Raw genomic sequence first — 20,605 nt, 5'->3', positions numbered from 1 at the left:
AGCGTTAACGAAAGAGGAATGGGATGTAACAGACGTTACACTAAATTTAACAAAGCAAAGACTAATTTTTAATAAATTCAAATTTTCTATATTAGATTTAATCACGAAAAAGGTAAGTTTTTATATGTATATCTAACAACAACCAAGGTCACAAGTAATACGTAGTACTTGGTAGATTCTACAAACTCATTTTATTTTATTATTTTTAACACCAAAATCGAAATATGTATAAAATATACTTTATAATAGATGACATATTAAAATATCATATTCATAATGGATAATTAGAGAACTAAAATAAATTAAAAAAATACTGCAATACACACTGAATATTCAGTTCTAGTTGTCAAAATCCTTGAAACGTACATAGAAAATGCCGTCAAATTTAACCGTTCACTAACTTAATTAACTGACTGAAATGGATTGTGAATTTTTAAGTACTGGGCCAGATGGACGTAAACATTTTGAATACGTAGGATCGAAATTTTACGAAATTAATTTATATTCATTAGGCAGACTCAAGAACCCGAGCTTGAGAAGAAATTGTCGGTCACACCATTATTTAAATATTCTAGATAATTTCTGAAGCCTTGAAAAAGTACTTAGCTGCCTAGCATTTATCAGCCGGTCGTTAAGGAAATCTATGACGTAGCAAGTAAGTTTGAAATTTTGAATACAGCGCCAGTACTGTGTAACTTTCGCTAGCGATAGATTCTTACTTGTATAGTTTTTGTACCGCGCTATTTCAAGACATTCAGGGTAACATCGAAATTGCATACAAGAACATTAGCTCTCGCTATTGACAATTAAAAGCTGAACTCAGGCGTGAATTACCTGTGTAATATTCTGGGTGTTATTAACATATTGTCCGCTTGTCTGATCGTAGAATGTTATGTAGAAGTCTTGTTCATTCGTCGTGCTCCAGTTCGATGTGTCTGTCGGTCGTAACTCCTCCAGCATCCTGACATCACACCTGCGATTTCAAATAATGTCAGATATTGAAATTCTTATTAATGAAGTTATAACATCGCCTACGCTTTTTACGTAATATAATAATATTATCTGTCGGGCTTTAGGTTTAGGTTACATTAAACTATTAATTATTTTTTTAACTAAATGGTGATTGCTAAATTTTAAAATGACGTGAAAGCAGTTTCTGTATTTTCCCGCGCTGCTTTGTTTTTTTCATATTATAAGGTTTATGCGGTAAACAGTCGCAGAAATGTACTATAAATATAAATGTTTATATTTATTCTATAAAGCACTCAACGCTAGTGGACTTAGAGTTTATTTTGGTGTTTACGTAACGAAGTAATCTCATTCAAAATGGCTTTCGTCAAATGTTTGTAACATTCGGCGAATGTAAATAAGTGAAAATCGGCATTGTGCTAATGTAGCATATAGAAACATTTCCGCGTGTCGTTCTCAGAATTTGTCAAATGTGTCTTTTTTTAGAATTTGGAGCCAAACTAAAGTTTATACAGACAGAAGAAGTAATAGAGAGTATTTTTCATTTAGCATTTTATGGTTGGTAAAAATGACCTCCTATGACGTTTCTATTTAACTAAATCAGATTTTTATAAGCGGATATTTATGAATTATAAACATTAATGTTTAGATTAAAAAGTTTTTATATTAGCTTTGAGCACTATATTACAGTCAAGTATAAGTTAAAGTGGTAAGAAGAGAAACCAGTTTTGTAAATTTTTAAACTTTAGTTGTATTGAAAGCGTTATTCAGTGTGCAATAAACATTATCTATTTCAAGTCTAGAGGAAGGAATTAGTTGAAAAAAATAGTTGACAACTGACTTATTACCTGACAGTCTATAATAGAATAATTATTCAAAATGTCAAATGTTGTACGTCAAACGTCACGATGTAGATTGACTTGTTTTCTTGGCGGTTTCTTTTTTGGATTGAGATATGTCACAACGTAATCAAAACATTCCAAGAAGATTGGGAATATTTTGTTTTGTTATTTATATAAGTACCTAAAACTGTGCACGTGACTTAATATTTTAAGCAAACCAGGACGTATTAATAAATACCTTAAAACGTCTATTTTTGGTTGAAATAATTAACTGTACCTTCCGTATTAGTGATATAATCAGCCGTTAATTAATAAGCCGTTAGAATAAAGCTCCTTCGTAAGTACCCAGGGAATTAGGAGGTTTAACAAGAAATTGTGGGTTTTTAGATAATATTAATTATTCTTTATGAGGTTCGGATATTCAAAAATATTTTTAGAGGAGAAATAATGGATCTGCATTTTGATTATGATTCAGTAGCTTTAAAAAAGACACAAATATAGTATATAACAACGACAAATGCCTCCTGCTGATAGAGGACAAGTCTGTGTTTTTAATTTATGTTATAATTATTAATTACTTAAGATGTCATGTGGAACATGGTGTAATGGTTGCAGCTCGTTGTGTAAAAAAAAACATGGCGATTAAAAAGAGTGGCGGAGAGTTTATTGCCAGTTCTTCTCTTCCGTTCTACGCCCTTGATTTAAGAACTGGCACTAAATGTAAAGTTAGAAGCATTTGACATTCATAAGTGTACATTGTGTTACCTATATGATTAAATGATTTTGACCTTTGAATTCATATACAACATATAACTTATCAAACTAGAAAATTGATTAAGAAAAACCAAGGCATAAGGATCTCATTAACTAAGCCATTCCTCAAAATATCAGAATCTTGCGTTGATACTTCACTGGATTCGAACAGTGACACTATCATCTGTCATACGATTAGTGTTGTGCCATTGCTGCGTCAGAGTTACTGATTTTTATTTTACTGTATAGGGAATGTTATGTGTGCGTGAATGTGTTAGTTGCGGGCATTAATAATTATGATTTGGATTATAATATATGAAGAAAAACAATGTTAAAATAAAGTAAAATAAGTTATACTAAGTTATAATAAGTTTTTTGAAGTTATACTTTTTTAGGCGCGTTATGAAAAATTGATGAAAGTGAAATTTTACGATGCGCGCGCACCGTGACACAAAATTAACAGAATTAAGTTACCCACGGAAGATGCTAAGGCATTGGACATAATTTAAAAACAACATTCAAATAATAATAGAATTTATGTTACACTTAACGTAAGAGAATAACAATAAATATTTATTTATTTAATTTTTCAAATGTAAACTGAACTTTATTGACTATAATGACTCCTTTTCCAGTCTTTGATTATTTAATTGTAATTAATTATTTGCATGCAATCAAAAACTATTTTTAATAATGCCAAAGAAGTATAACTTCTTACGCGCGTACAAAAGTACACGACCCTTTTTTTCATATCAATCAATATCCAATATAATGCATTGTTGTCTGTTATTTCTATCCGAATTGAAAAAAATATTAAATAGTTTCCTTTAAAACTTTTAAAACCAGTAACAGAGAATTATTTAACACAGTTACACCTTAACAAACTAGACGGCGCAATAACTTGTTCGTAAACCAGAAAACCACGACAGCAACGCCGCAGTCAAAGTTTGTTTTTAATTAAACAAAATTCTGAAGTTTAGTATGAACCCTCTAATATTGCCTAATATTTCAATAATTGTTTATGCTATATATTGAAGTATACTGTTATTTTTATAACCTACAGTATTTTTATTTGACTAATTTTATTTCGCAGCTTGGCCTACCCTATCGATTCTATCCATCAACTAAACGTCTATTGCCGTTGGGGGTTTCCTTGACGCATTTCTCATTTCTGTCTTCCAATTGAGTGAATATGATAGAATATATTGGAATCGGATATAATCCGGAATAGGCTTCTAAGCCGAGTGTTCATTAAATAGGAATTGTTTTTGGTTTCCGCGATTTTACTTTATAATACACTTATAGTCTAGTCGACAAGTTGAAAATGGAACAAAATAGAGATACTACTCTTAAAATTATGTGCGATAGCTCATTGGATCCGGAATGACGTCTAGAAAAATGTGCTAAAAGCGTGTATTAGCACATAAAAAATTGCAAAAGTTATAGACCATTAAAGATGAAAAAATAATGGCATTTAGTTTTTTGCCAATATTTAATAAACTATTAATATTTAAGAAATTTCAAATAAAGATTCTGAAAGAGGAGGAAATTTCTAATAAAAAACTCCTGACTCCCAGAACTCTATCTCCATTATTTATAATGTTAATTTAACGCTGAAAATAGGTCTGCGGGTGACATTTTTAGGATTCGCGCGTGGCGTCAAAAGCGACTACGGCACATTAATTAATTTATTTAAGGTATTGAATATTTTTTTTTAAATTTGAAAAAATTATGGTGTGTTCTGAACACTATAATTAATTTATTCCCGTTGAAAATTTTACTTAAAGTTAATTTTTCAACAAGTTAAATAATTGTTAACTAACGAAATTTTCTCGAACGACCGTCTTAATTGTAAGTGAAAAAAAATGTTTAAATAATGGTCGTAAAAATATTTCGCTTCGTAGAGCCTTTTTTACATACATACTTAACAAGATCGTGCCATAAAAGTTAAAAAAATATTTATACTTTGTTTATAACAATTTTTTTACTTAAACAAAAACTTAAAAATCCATGTAATGATGTTAAAAAAAAATTTTTTTTTCTAAATCATCATATAATCGTTTTTTTATTAATACAAGATATTTATTGATTTGCAAAAAAAAAATTCCCGCCATTTGTTGATAAATTTTTTTTAAACAAATTGATTAAATCAATATTTTAAAAAAAAAATTTATACAACTTTATTTCATTAAAAATTTTATGATTTTAAAAAAAAAAATTTCCTTAATAACAATTTTTAATTGTTTATAATCGTTTTTTTTAATTTTCTATTGTTTAAATAATTAGTTAAGAAATTTTTTTTTCCTAAAAATCATAATTGACAGTCTTCTATAAAGTAACAGAAAAAAATTTTTTTTTAATCAACAATTCTATTGTTTATTAACTTACCAATTTGTTATAAACAAATATTCAACCTTTGTTTATTTTTTTACTAAAATTTCTAAAATTAACAAAAACAACCATATATAACAAAGTATAGAAAAATTTTTTTTGTAAATTTTTTGATTATCATGAATATTACTTTTATTTAAAATTAAAAATTTTTTTTTCTATACTTTGTTATATATGGTTGTTTTTGTTAATTTTAGAAGTTTTAGAAAAAAAATAAACAAAAGTTGAATATTTGTTTATAACAAATTGGTAAGTTAATAAACAATAGAATTGTTGATTAAAAAAAAAAATTTTCTGTTACTTTATAGAAGACTGTCAATTATGATTTTTAGGAAAAAAAAATTCTTAACTAATTATTTAAACAATAGAAAATTAAAAAAAACGATTATAAACAATTAAAAATTGTTATTAAGGAAAAATTTTTTTTTTTAAAAATCATAAAATTTTTAATGTAATAAAGTTGTGTTAAATTTTTTTTTAAAAATATTGATTTAATCAATTTGTTTAAAAAAAATTTATCAACAAATGGCGGGAATTTTATTTTTTGCAAATCAATAAATATCTTGTATTAATAAAAAAACGATTATATGATGATTGAGAAAAAAAAAATTTTTTTAACATCATTACATGGATTTTTAAGTTTTTGTTTAAGTAAAAAAATTGTTATAAACAAAGTATAAATATTTTTTTAACTTTTATGGCACGATCTTGTTAAGTATGTATGTAAGAAAGGCTCTACGAAGCGAAATATTTTTACGACCATTATTTAAAAATTTTTTTTCACTTACAATTAAGACGGTCGTTCGAGAAAATTTCGTTAGTTAACAATTATTTAACTTGTTGAAAAATTAACTTTAAGTAAAATTTTCAACGGGAATAAATTAATTATAGTGTTCAGAACACACCATAATTTTTTCAAATTTAAAAAAAAATATTCAATACCTTAAATAAATTAATTAATGTGCCGTAGTCGCTTTTGACGCCACGCGCGAATCCTAAAAATGTCACCCGCAGACCTATTTTCAGCGTTAAATTAACATTATAAATAATGGAGATAGAGTTCTGGGAGTCAGGAGTTTTTTATTAGAAATTTCCTCCTCTTTCAGAATCTTTATTTGAAATTTCTTAAATATTAATAGTTTATTAAATATTGGCAAAAAACTAAATGCCATTATTTTTTCATCTTTAATGGTCTATAACTTTTGCAATTTTTTATGTGCTAATACACGCTTTTAGCACATTTTTCTAGACGTCATTCCGGATCCAATGAGCTATCGCACATAATTTTAAGAGTAGTATCTCTATTTTGTTCCATTTTCAACGTGTCGACTAGACTATTATTGAACTGACAGTTTTCAGTTTTTCTAACTTATGTTTCAATGTAATTTTTCTAATGTATGAATATCTGTAATGTTTTAGGTTACTTTAGATACGTTTTTTGAAGGGGCAAATATTATTTATTAACACTTTGTTCCAGTTATAGTATACAACAAATACAAACATACAAACAGATAACATAAATTATTAAGAAGGCAACGGTCGGCCTTATCGCTCGCGAGGGATTCCAGGATTCTTTTCTTTGTAAGGGAAAAGATAAAAGAAAGTATAAAAAGTGCATAACTAAATTAAAATAAATAAAAAACAAATAATAATATATACTTCTAAAAACCAAAAAATAAAAGGTTAATCTTTAGAGTCATGAATCCCAATAAATTCTAGGATTCTAGGTTATTATTTACTTATTTATAAAAATAAGAAAGTCACAGTTAGGTTTAGCTATTTTTTATGTAGTAGGAGGCAAACGGGCAGGAGGCTCACCTTAAAATTTCTAATGGATATTACTATCGTTAAATATTAAAATATATAAAATTAGGAATTTTAACTTCAATATTTACGCAGTACCTTTACAAATCTTTCAGCGTTGTCTTCAAACTACTGAGATGAAATAAGGAGCGAAATGCCAGATTACTTTTTCAATTAAGTGGAAGGGCACTTCAGCAAACAAATATCGTTGAGTAGAGTATAAATTAAATGTGTTTACGGCAACATAATGTTCGTGGTAATAAAGTGTAGGCGTCGGGCATTCTTTACGAAACAACTTTATGAGGTAAGAACTAATGACCTGGGGGGTGAGAAAACGAAAGATGACGCGTTTCGATTGATTGTAATTAGACAAAGAGAAAGATGGGTCGAATCGTGACTATTTGGATTGGAGATGCCGTTGACCTATCATAATTTAATTGTATGTTTAATAATCGATGTGACATACATTTGTGATGTCATATTTTCTTGTATAATTTCATGCATACGCGTTGTTTTAAATAAATAATCAAAGGAACGCTTTTTTCATTACTTTAAGACATTTTGATTAGCTATGATGCTTCAAAAGATTCAGTGAAGAATGTGTTATATGGAAGAACGTAACCATAGTAATAAATGGTGGATGTATTTCAGTACGCCCGATGTCTTTTAAACAAATTAATTTTAGTAATATTTGTCAATATGTACGTAGCTAACGCTTAATATGTAATAAAAACATGAACATGAAAAATTTAATAGCTCGTATCTTCAAAGCATCTCCAGTAGTTGTACTCAGAAACAGATTCAAAGAAAAATGTCTATTTTATGAACATATCAAAGACAACAAAGCACCAGTCTTACTTAGTCTAAGTCTAAACCAGGAACGTACAGAGATAAGGAGCTTTACAACATACTCTGTATTTACTATAAACTATATATAGCTTTAAGTTATCAAAAGCAGGACTCTACCTGTTTCAAGACCTATATAAACACGTTATTTATATCAATTCATTGGAAAGCATTTGACGCAGAAGGGTTATCTATTTAAAAAAAAAATGCCTACTATTAAAACATTAAGATATATGCAATGCATATAACAATAATATTTACAATTCATAAGCAATAGGCCATTTAATTTTTTAGTCGAGTTTTGTCTTATGTGCAAAAAGTCTTGCTAATTACCTGCTGCATTGTAACTTAAAGAGACGTTTTAGTCTAATTAATTAGAAGTGCGAAGTGCTAACAATATACCTGTACATTAAGTAAGTAGATTCCGTAGAAGTACAAAATGCACTAGCGCATTTTTTAATTAAGAATTTTAAAAATGCAACTGAAATGAAAACTAAATATACGATCGCATCTTCAAACTTGTTGACTATTACTACTACTAAATTATTTTGAAAAGAATAGGTATTCTTTCATAACGATTATACTAATAGAAATTCACGACAACTTATTAACGTTGACAATTATAGTTCAAAACACGTGTCGTTTCATGACTTTTTATAATTTTTTTAAACAATTATAGAGGAATTAATTTAGCAGAGAAATACGCGATTTTTTTTTTCTTTTTAAACAGGAGGCAAACCGGCAGGAGGCTCACCCGATAGTAAGTGATACCGCTGCCCATGGACACTCTCAATGCCAGATAACTCGCGACATAAAATAATGTATATAAATAAGGAAATCTCTTAACGACGCACTATCGTGTATCTATTATTTATTAGTTTTTTTATAATAATCGTAGGCGACTACATTTTCCGACACCTAACGCTAGCAAATATTTAATAAAAATTATTACTTATTTAAAAAACAAAGTTTCTGTTCTTATAATCTCAAGTATATTTTAAAAAAGCATACTTTATTTTGATATCTCTTTGTAAAGCATAGAAGTGTTAGAGCTTTTCTACTGTCTTTGTCCAGTGTGAGAACACTTTCTCAGTGTCTAAATTAGAAAAAGTTTATTAAAATTAGTTGAACGCTTTATATCACTTAGTAGAAAATATCAATAATCCCATTTCTTCAGTGGATGCGTTTTTATAGAAGTTTCCCGGAATTTAGTTTAGTGTTATCGATGTGTAGCTACTTTTGATGGCTCTTTTGTTGGTTAAGAGTAGTTTCGCTTTACTGTTGATTAATGTCGAAAATGTTATGTTAAAAATAGATTAATGACAAAAACTCGTGGGTTTTATTAAGTGCCCTTTTAGACGTAAAAGCTTGTTTCATACTTTTATCATATACTCGTATAAACGTGTTTGAGGAAAAAAACTTAAACATTTTGTAAATAATAATTAGTATTAATTACAATCAAATATACGGCATTTACAATTTTCTTACCCTACATACAAAAATATACATAATTAATAAAAAGAAAATTAAAACAAATTTAAAAAGTTTGATTTCTGTGGTAGTTTAACGCTGGCAGTATTTTCTCGCTGTATTGCGATACTTATTCGTTGAGCGAGGAAAGCACCAGCTCTGGGGTTACCGGTACTATCTACCTGTAACCTGCGCCTGTTTTTGTTTATTGTTAATATTTGTTAAATTTATTTATACAAGAGAAGTAAAAAATATAGAGAGCGTCAAATGAGGATGTTGAAATTTATGATGTAAATGATTTTAATCTTTGGACATATTTTGCTTTAAAGAGCGATTGCTTTTAAAGGAATGGCTAGTCAAATATACACTACGCATATAATACTTTATTACTGTATTGTAATCCAGTTATGTTCTATAGAAATATTCAAACAAAAAGTGCTTCAATTTTCTGTAATTTGAGAGGGTAATGAAATGACTGGGCGTGCCGACTGACCGCTAAACCTACTAATAGGGAGATTCATGCATACGACTCATTAATGCCTTGCTTTGTTTGTAGTCTATGGCACTTGATATTTGTTAATCAATTATGTTGGATAAGGTCAAAGCAGGTTTTATTAAATTGGCACGTTATAGTTTTATGTATTAGGATTATAATGAGCTTTTTTAGTTCCGAATGCCTCCACGGAGCGCTGTTCAGTTTTTTATATAAATATGTTTACTATTCTATCGACTGTAGTTTGCTGTTGTTACCTAGCTTTTTTTAAGATCTTACTTTACATGAAAAACGATAATTATTACGCTCGAATCGTTGATTATAATATGTAACGATTGGTTAGATTGGTTATTTAATTCAAACCATACGTGGTATTTGCCAAGTCATTTATCATGGTATTTTTGACAGCATCGAAAGCCATCAATTCCAATATGATTGGGGGAAAATTTGGATTGTCATAGTAACACAAAAAAGTAAAACGTCGTGTCGTATATCGGTTACTTAAAACGCACACAGCGTAAAGTAGAATTTGCAGTCGATAAATAGAAATAGAAGAATATTTGGCACAACAGTGGGTGAAATGTGATATAAACTCCTATCAATCATGAAATTTTATAACTTTTGCATGGCATTGTGGCTACGTCTAGTTAATAGTTTTGGCAAATCGAAACCTCGGAATTATACACTTATACTATGTAATTTCCTACAGTGTAAAGTTTTTAACGTCATTCGTTATAACGAAAACATCTCTATAACATAAAAAGAGCTATAAAAAAAAACAACAACAAAAATTTCTTTATTAGGTAAATAGTCTTAAATCAATTTTTTAATACAATGTTACACAAATAGTTATATTTGTTTGGTTTAACACAAAACCCACACATTGATACACTCTTTATAAGGCAACAGCCATTCTGTATTACGAAGAAATATTTTCATATTTAGACATCAACAACACAATTAAGTGTAATTGTTTTTATAATCAGCTTACAAAACTAAGGTGAGGTGCGAAATTTTCTATGAAAGACACCTGAGGTCATAAACAGCCGTCTCGCCTTTGTTATTGTGAATTGCATTAACACGTGTGCCATTATTCGTAAACAAACTGTCAAGATGGCCAGACAAAATACTCAAAAAAATACAAAACAAGTATTTGGCATAGCAAAACACGTCAGGCAAAGTTAACAGAATATATGTGTTTAGAATAATTTACCTATTGATAGTAAGAAAATTTGAAATTATTGTAATTGGTTAAATTTGTTTTTTTTTCTCTTATCTCCATATAACGATAGCTCTCTATAACGAAAAGAAATGCTCGGTCCCTTGAAATGTACCACTGTATTTATAAATGTATAAGTTATAGTACCCTAAGTTTTCCTCGACAAATTTTAGTAAGTTTATTGCTTTCTTTGATAGTTATAGATAGTTGGATTAAAATTATTTCGTTAATTAATTTCTATTTAATTATTAAGTACTTAATTATATGTATAGATTGTCTAATGGCGTAAAAATAACTTACTTTCTTAATAAATAAAATAAAATAAAAATAACCTAGAGAATTTCTCAATAACTTGATTGATACAAGAACATTCTACGTGTTCTATATACCACGAAAATTGAACTAATTTACAAAACAATATTTACGTAAGATTGCGTTCTGTCAAAGGATATGTTCTTTGGCTCAAAGGAAATGAAATATCAATAAATTTATTTAAGTATCGTTTAGGAAACGAATTGACTTTAATGCTATGGGCCGCGACTTTCCTCGAATGTATTGTAAATGATATACGACATTACGTGGTTGTCTCTCATAAAAGCTTTATATACTATAGTTAGTGTCGTGATTTTAAAATTATTAGTCTACCTATATGTGTGTGATCCATAAAAGAATACTGAAATTGAGTGATAGTTAACCCTACAAAAGTAATAGAAAAATATGTTTTTCTGTACCACTTTGGAAGCACTTAATGGGACATATTTTTTGTCACATGCCAACATTGCGTATTACATTTTTTTAAACAGTTCGATATTTGGATGCTATCATAATTTTTAGTACATAGTTTCACTTACATCGCAATTTTATTTGAGCCGCGTTAGTCACGGTAACACGAAAGTGTAAGAAAAATAAAAAAAAATATTGGTTGTTTGTAAAGTAGGTTTACGATCGAGATGTTTACGTGATAACGTCTTATTGGTGATATAAGTTTTTGGGAAGTAAGGAATTAATGAAGATAACAATTTTTTCAAATTTTAAATTACATCTATCGTTTTATTCACACTTTTGATGATAAATTTCGGGTGTAAAATGACAAGTTTACTTATTCGACTATGATATACATTTTTCTTCATACATTCACGGAATGACTGGCAGCGCTCGAGATGAGACGGGAGATCGGTCCGTCTCTCTCTCGTTATACCTGCGATCGCGCTCGTGAGGTTTTGGTGTGACACAAGTTTCTGAACATGTCACCCGACTAAAACGATTTTAAAGACGTTATCACGTCAAAAGTTAAAATTTATAGTAATAGTTATAGGAAGGCAAAAAATTCTCTGACGTTTTTAATTGGCACTAATTGTATCAATCGCTTTTCCTCACAGCGTAAACATAATAAGCCCGGAAAATACTTGCAAACAGAGAAATTATAATCATTTAGTTTTTATGAATAAGGTTGATAGTGTATTATTTAAAATTGTATCGTGTCTAATTTAAAAATCCTACTAATATTATAAACGCGAAATTTTGTAAGTATGGATGGATGTATGTTACTCTTTCACGTAAAAAGTACTTAATAAATTTTAATGAAACTTTACAATATTATAGCTTATAAATCAGAACAACATGTGTGTGTGTAGCCTATGGGCTACAATTTATAATGATGTCCCAAATATCAAGTAAGTATAAAAAATCTATCTGCGAGCTATTCTGGCGTGCGTAGCCTAAACCGCTAGAGTAACATAGGTATATAATGTACTAACCGTTTCGCGCCCGCTTTGCTGGACGAATTAAAATAAATTTTATGTTTCATTATTTTATTTTTTTTCATATTTTTATTATTCTTCTTTTTAACTTCCCGCTAAGAAAATTGAAATATTTCGAAAATCGAGTTTTTAACAGATGTTGACGTTTAGAGGTTCTAGGAAGCCTCCCCGAATGTTTCCGCGGTGAAGTCCGTATGGATAAATTTTCATAAAAGTAAAACAGCAATAAAAAAATGAAGGAACGTTGGAATTTAATAAATAAATAGCCATAAACCATCTAGGAAAAATTTCGCATCGAATGGTGGTAGTTTCATGTCGATACGATCAGTGGTTTAAGCGTGAAAGAGCCTCAAACGAACACCATTTTCTTTTTATATATATAGATATATAAAAGATGATGGAAATGTTTATCTTAAAAAGCCCGCCACAGTATCTTATGTGTAAGCAATTATAGCCAAAACTACATGTAAATTGATAATTTATTTCAAATGTAATAAATCGGTAGTAATAAATTGATTCGTAATAATAGATACTACTATCGCTTCTGGTATTTAAAGTAGATAAAATATGTCTTTCACGCCACATCATCTGGAAAAATGTTAATTTAATCCTGCGCAGACGAAGTCGCGGGCACCAGCTAGTATTTCATAACACTGATGTATAAAATACGACGTGTGTTTGTCGATATAAACGCAACGGCTGTATTAAAACAATATTTTAAAAGAGCAGATGTCTGAATGAGAAAAATTAAATATTTACATCACACTTAAAGCATTTTATGACTCACTAACATTGAAAAAGAAATTTATATTTTTTATTTGTATAATAGTTATACCTCGTAATTTTGTTTATTTATCAAACCGTTTATATTTTAATCAAGGCGTATTGGTGTTTTTAATGAACTGCATAGATTAACAACTGTTTTTAATTTTCGGTAACTGACAAAAGGTCTGCTTCATGTCAGTTCCTATACAGAATGAAATAGTCTTTTTGTAAATATTTTAATCTATTACTGTTTAATGTTGTGTTTTTTTTTGAAGCGAAACTTCTTCAGGCGCATGAGGGTAATTTTTTTACGGATGAAACGCAATAATAATAATATTAGCGTCACGAAGATGTGCAGCGTTTTTGTTGAAGAAAAGGAAGAGAGCGATTGAGACCGATTGAGAGTAAGAAAGGGCGAACGGAGCATGAAGCAAGTAGCCATGGAGATTTTTTTTTAAATAAATTTAAAAGAAATATTTATAATTTGTATTAATTTTCGACAATTTAATATTTGAATGAAAATGAAATTCCTAACATATCTTCCTTTTTCCCTCCGTCTAAGTCTGGGAAATCTAAAGTTTTAGATTTGTATATATATATATGAACAAGACTTAAAAATTAGTTTGCCAAAGAAGTTTCACTTCTGACATGTGTACCTACTTTGTACGCACGCACTTTTTATTTCTGCCTATAATGTATGTATTTATTTATATTTTTTGACAGAATCAAATAAAATCTTTTCAAATTAAGTAGTTGGTATTAGTAATAGTTGGTTTTTAAACTACTTTATAGATTTAGTTTAGTTAAGTTAAGTTTTCGGCACAACTCATGATCGTATCCGAGACCTAATGATCTGAAGTCAATAATGCTAGCCAAGAGTGGGGCCATTCAAGACCTTTTTATAAATTTGAAGCCCGACATGGCAGCTTGCACTCCAGGATAGTAGGAGCTGCCGGTCAACTCTCCTCTTCCACATAGGAAGAATCTTTGTTTATGTATATTGCACTGCTTCACATTTTGCGACCTGTTTGCGGTGGCAAGCTAATTAATTTCTAGTTTTTATGTCATGTAATAAGTCTGTTAAACCGTTAGAAGTAACTTTTTACCCTAATCTGCACTGGTCAAGCTTTAGTGATAGTCTATTGTCAAACTATAGCCGTAGTTTGGGTGAAAACAGAAATCACGACAACCATTAATATTAATTTAGCAATTGTTCCCAAATTGCATGAGCTCATACGAAACACGCGAATGTTTCCCAATTTGAATTTCAGCATTAAACTTAAACAAAGGCATAATTAAGCGGTTGAAGGCTGTGTTGAAGTGACTTCCCGGTCAATAGTTTTTTGCAATTAACTAGATCACATAGCAGCTTATCTTTTCACATATTTAGCTTTTTTTAAGCTGTAACGCATGTTCGGCTTTGTACTTGGAGAGCGAACAACGTCTAGTGAGGGAACGTTGAGGTATTTGAAACCCGATTACCGCTTAACGTTAAACATTAAAAAATTAAAAAAGTGCGTGCGTACAAAGTATACATGTCAGAAGTGAAACTTCTTTGGCAAACAAATTGTTAAGTCTCGTTCTTATGTATACAAATACTAAAATAAACTTTAGATTTCCGAGACTGAAAGGGAAGGAAAAACAAAAAACATCCATCCAAAAAAACCGCCACCAATCTTAACTCCTGCAGAAATGATATTATTATATATATATATATATATTTTTTTTTTTAAGACAATTCACACCAATTGACCTAGTCCCATGCTAAGCTGGTGAAGCTTGTGTTATGGGTACTATGCAACGGATATACATACATATTATAGATAGATAGATAGACATATAAATACATATTTAAACACCCAAGACCTAAGCACGACACGAAATGCTCATCACATCGATGTTCGTCTCAGCCGGGGATCGAACCCGGGACCCATGGATTCGCAGTCAGGGGTACTAACCACTAGACCAATGAGTCGTCATTATATGAACAAACTTTGTCCGTTTGAATGTTTTTATTAATAGATGTGATCCTTCCTGGATATTATTTTTACCTCAAGAAACATACCGCTGAAAACAGTGATATTTAATAGAAGGTATCGCTAAATTATTATCACGAGTATGCACTTCAAAGATTAACAAGGATTTTCCGCATAGATTACATTCAATTATAAACACTTCGACATCCTACGCTATGTATTAACCCTCGGAACCTAAAACGCTTCAAGCATTAACAAAATCTCTCTTCGAACATGTTAAGACAGGTGTTATCAATATTGAGTACTAGCCCCCGCGAACTTCGTTTCGCCTTATTATGATTTTACTTAGCTTACCTTTTTAGTAGCTACATACCAACATATGGTATATTTTGCTATGCTACCCCATAGAAACTGTTTGCGTTCACAATTACAGCAAAAGAAAAGCGTGTTTTGTGGTTTCCAGTTTTTTTTCTCTCCATTTAAACCTTTCTCAGATTAGCCGTCTTAGAAATAATTTCTCAATCTTTTCATATTAAATAGATGTTATATTGTGTACATAATATATTACAAAGATTAACTAAGTACACTTTATTTTGTTGATCTGTGCGATAATTTTATTTATATGCGTAATTTTTGCTCTTGCTCATTTTGTTGCTCGCAATAAGTGTGAACTTTTAGCTTTTTAACATTATAATTTTATATTTTATTGAAATTCAATAAAGATTTAAAATAAGCTAATTTAAAATTATGAATATAAACACGATAGGATATCTCTGATTAGAGAAATAAAGTTACGATAAAAGCGAAAATACCAATAATCACATCGTAATAACACACATCTACCACAAGACCAGATTCATTATTACACAGGGATACAAAACAAGGACATCAGGCTGCCTTTCCTTAAATTATTTAGGATGCGTTTTACTTAGAATTGAGGTTTGACCTTTTTACCTGTAAATTACCGTTGATGTTCGATTTAGTTATGTATCCTTCCAGGTACGCATAAAGCAAACAAAATTTGTAACCAGCGCCTCTCAATACGTAATTGAAAAAGATCCCCTTGGTGTAATTCAGATAGATACGATTGCCCAATTGGATTTATTGGATCCGAAAGTATGTCCCCGTAGTGCGAATCTGGCATTCAACAATAAAGCCTTTGAAGTGTAAACTTGCAAGAGAACACTTAGCTTTATTAAATTTGCTTTAGGTTCGTTGGCTAGATAATGTGTGTATATAGTTGTTGATTTAGAGCAGAGTTCCCCAAACTTTTTTGTGTCGTAGACCCCTTGCCATGTTTTTCCGTGTTGGGTAGACCCCCTACTTTACCTGATAATTTCTTTCCTTTCCTAATTGATTTCCTGTAAATTTCTAACTGTAGTGAAGTTTAGTGTTAAAAACATAAAAACACATGTTAATTTATACATTTATTAATTGAATTAAAACTTAAAACTATTAAAGATAAAATTAACTTAAAGATAAATTAAAACTACTCAAAATAAAAATTTGTATCTGTTTGTTTGTAATGTATAGGTTTTGATATTATAAGATAGTATGATGTAAGTAAATAGGTACTATCAGTGTATGTGTTGAGATCCACTATCGTGGACCCCCATTTTCCTTTCATGGACCCCAAAATTTTTTTTCACTGACGTAGACCCCTTGTAGGTTGTCATAGACCCGTAGGGGTCGATATAGACCACTTTGGGAATCACTGATTTAGAGCTTATTTATATAGCAATAAAATCTTTATATTCAGATAGTACGGGTGACCCCAGAGCTGGTGTTTTCCTTGCTCAACGAAGTAAAAAAATTAAAGGTACACACACTGCCACAGGTACCAAACTAAAAATTTATTATTATAAATTTTTAATTATTACTTTGTAGGTTAAGAATATTGTAATACTGTATATTTGATTGTTATGATTACTAATAAACATTACTGGATTTGGTAAGGCGTACTTATTTATATTTTTAGGATACTATGAAAAAATATTAATTAATAAGTTATTAACTTGATTTAATTAAATAGACCAACCACCTACACAAGCAGTTCATAACCTAATTAGTTTTTCTACTAAATCTGAGTAACATAAAACTTTAACGTAAGCTGCCCATAATCATTTTGACAAATTAGAAAGATGTTCTGGCCTTGAGGTTTTATTTTCAAAAATTTTCAAATCTAAATAATTTATACTATATGACTGAGCGTTTTTTAACGCAGTTTTTGCCGCGCACCACCACTATGTGGAACCAGCGGCCCACTTAAGTATTTCCGAACCAATTCGATTTAGAGTCCTTCAAGAAAATAGCGTACCAATTCTTGTGTCCGGTGATATCACTTAAATCCTTCCCGTTTGCCTACTCTTACATAAAAATATAAATATTTCCGGCTTTTTCGACTGGTATTTCGAATAATTTCATCCTAATTTATTAGTCATAGTTAATAGTTAAAAACAACATTATTTTACTATGATATAATCATATTACACGCTTTATATTAGCTTCACCTGAATGTATGTATGATGTAACCGACTCCTTCGGACTCAATTTTGACCCACTTTTAACGGACAGATTTAATTTAAACTTTGCGCACCTGTCAAAGATCGATGACAATGCAATAATCCGAAAAAAAAATTAAAAAAATTAAACTAAAAAAAAATAATAGTTAAAAAAGGCGTTCTGTGCCATATTTTTCGTCTATCGACCAACCCACGCTTTTTCACAATAATACCAGTATTTTTTGCTCATTACCATTTTCAGTCTAAATTAGGAATTATTTTTCACTTTTTAGTTTGATGTGCTTTAAAAGCGTGTTTTTTAGTTTTTTTTAACTATTATTTTTTTTACTATTATAATTCATTACGAATAGATTTTTTTGATATATTACTAATGAACAATATATTTCATAAATACTGGCAATACAGAGTAGAAACTAATTAGGACCATGTCATCCGTCTATCTATTATCCCATCAAATTCTAGCGGCTTTGACAAACTGAAATCTACAAAAAGAAACTCTGCTTAATAAAGCTACTACATTTCTCGAGCGACCGAGTAATCCATAGGGACAGGCTTAGTTTGTGACTTTGATGAATGTATATTATTAATTAATAAATCTGTAATTGGATAATTGGACGTCGGTTGTCTTTTGTTTAATTCATTCAAGAAAAAGTGTAGACAAGTTTAATCAATTTTTAACCAAAAGCTACGTTTTTTTATTCCGATATTAGATTCTTCTATATCATAATTTTTAGTAGATGTTTATCATTATTTATTAAATTGAGAACTCTTTTTTTGTTGCGAACAAAGTGAGCATTTTTCCCACCGTATATAATTCTAACTTATCAATAATTATTGAAAACAAGATCTGGGCAGATCAACTCATTAATATGGGCATTGGGCAGCTGCTATTAGGCCTTAATAAAGGCCAATAAAAGCAAAATTAGCACCTTCTAATTGGGGAGTTTATTTTACGACTTTTAAACTCTAAATGCAATGTATATAAGAAACATTAATATAGCTACCTTATACACAATAACAAAAGCTCGATACACTTTTACGCGCCATTCTGTAGGACTTTAAAATCGTATCCAATAGGATCGAGTAGGTTTACGAGTCCGACCGCAATGAAATCGAGCTGAACGCTCGGACAAACAATTTGTGAGTAAAATAGAGCTTAGGAGGGTAGTTTTACTACAACATTTATTAAGACAACCTCGACTCTTGCGAGATTTATGGACAGTAACAAGTTCTAAGGTACAAATTGCTTAAATTAAGTAGAAAATGTAATTTTCTAAAATTATCAAGACATTAAAGATGAAGCATTAGTTGACCGTGAAATGTATTGCGTTTTCTATTTATTCTAAATCTACGTATTTCTATGTCTAAATAACATTGTTTACTAAATAATATAGTTATTTGGATGTAATATTGTAAATCTTTTCCGAGAATCTGCTCACTTTTTATGGAACAGAACGCGTCACTTAGAATAAAGTGCTTTTTGCCCATGGACATGGCAACGCCGGGAGGCTTACAGGTGTGTGGCCGGCTTTAATACGTTTTTTCAATTTAAAGTAGTAAAAAACAAATCCGCTAAATCTTTTTTGCTAACGTATACATAAAATCTATTAAACAACCTTTACGCTACCTTAAATTCAGGATCATAAATCGCAGCCTCACGTCTAAGAATTTAATGAAGTGCGATTCGGTTCTTCAAAGACGTTAAAAATGCTACAGCCATCAATCAAACGCTTTGAAACAGTGAAATGGGATTTCACACGTCTTTAATCTACGTAGATTAGATAGACGTTTACGTATTTTTCTTGTTTTAGGTTTTTGAGGAGAACTGTTAAAACGTTGCTGTGTCCTTGTTTGCTTAGTTGATCTTTAGATGTCTTTAATTGACAGTCAATAAAAAATAAAATTATTATTATTGTAATAGATGGATTTTTTCACGTCTATCATATGGATGCCAAACGTGGGTTTTTAATGAGGCGCTAATAATGAAGGTTGGAGTATGCCAAAGGGCTATGGCGCTTTCTATGTTTCGGTTGAAAAATAAAGGCAAAGTAAAAAACAGTGTAACACTAAGAAAAGTTAAAGTGGAAAAGGGCCAGTCAACTTACCCGCGTTTGTGATGACGGATTGGTCAAAACTTTCCTTATTTGGATTGGCCCTATGGGAAGATAATCGAGAGGTCGCCCTACAAAAACCTAGGTAGAAAAAATATTGGTTGTTTGTAAAGTAGGTTTACGATCGAGATGTTTACGTGATAACGTCTTATTGGTGATATAAGTTTTTGGGAAGTAAGGAATTAATGAAGATAAAATTTTTTTCAAATTTTAAATTACATCTATCGTTTTATTCACACTTTTGATGATAAATTTCGGGTGTAAAATGACAAGTTTACTTATTCGACTATGATATACATTTTTCTTCATACATTCACGGAATGACTGGCAGCGCTCGAGATGAGACGGGAGATCGGTCCGTCTCTCTCTCGTTATACCTGCGATCGCGCTCGTGAGGTTTTGGTGTAACACAAGTTTCTGAACATGTCACCCGACTAAAACGATTTTAAAGACGTTATCACGTCAAAATAAATATCGGGGACAGATTGGAAAATACTAATAAACAGCGAAGATGAGAGCCAAATGGAAGAATTTAGAGGAAGCCTCCACTCCGTCAGAGATTGGATACTAATATTAAATATAATAAAATTGACTTGTGAATGTAATAGTTATTATACTTACAGTACTCGAATACAGACAATTTCTATTTTGTTTATTTTTAATGGATTGTTTTATTGTTACATAT

At 30.2% G+C, this 20,605-nt stretch overlaps 1 protein-coding gene across 3 annotated transcripts in view; it reads right to left on the bottom strand.

The window, feature by feature from the left end:
* LOC125063669 (tachykinin-like peptides receptor 99D) overlaps positions 1–20,605 on the bottom strand; it is a 90,408-nt gene that overhangs the window by 20,446 nt on the left and 49,357 nt on the right. For all 3 annotated transcript variants that reach the window (XM_047670235.1, XM_047670236.1, XM_047670237.1), the window contains exon 2: positions 835–973. In XM_047670235.1, coding sequence (XP_047526191.1) covers positions 835–960 — 126 coding nt within the window. In that variant the 5' untranslated portion in view covers positions 961–973. The remainder of the gene's footprint in view (positions 1–834; positions 974–20,605) is intronic.

Source organism: Pieris napi, chromosome 3 (genome assembly GCF_905475465.1).
Source record: "Pieris napi chromosome 3, ilPieNapi1.2, whole genome shotgun sequence".
Lineage (NCBI taxonomy): Eukaryota > Metazoa > Arthropoda > Insecta > Lepidoptera > Pieridae > Pieris > Pieris napi.
The sequence above is the reverse complement of the archived record's forward strand: the minus strand, read 5'-3'. Positions and strand labels throughout refer to the sequence as shown.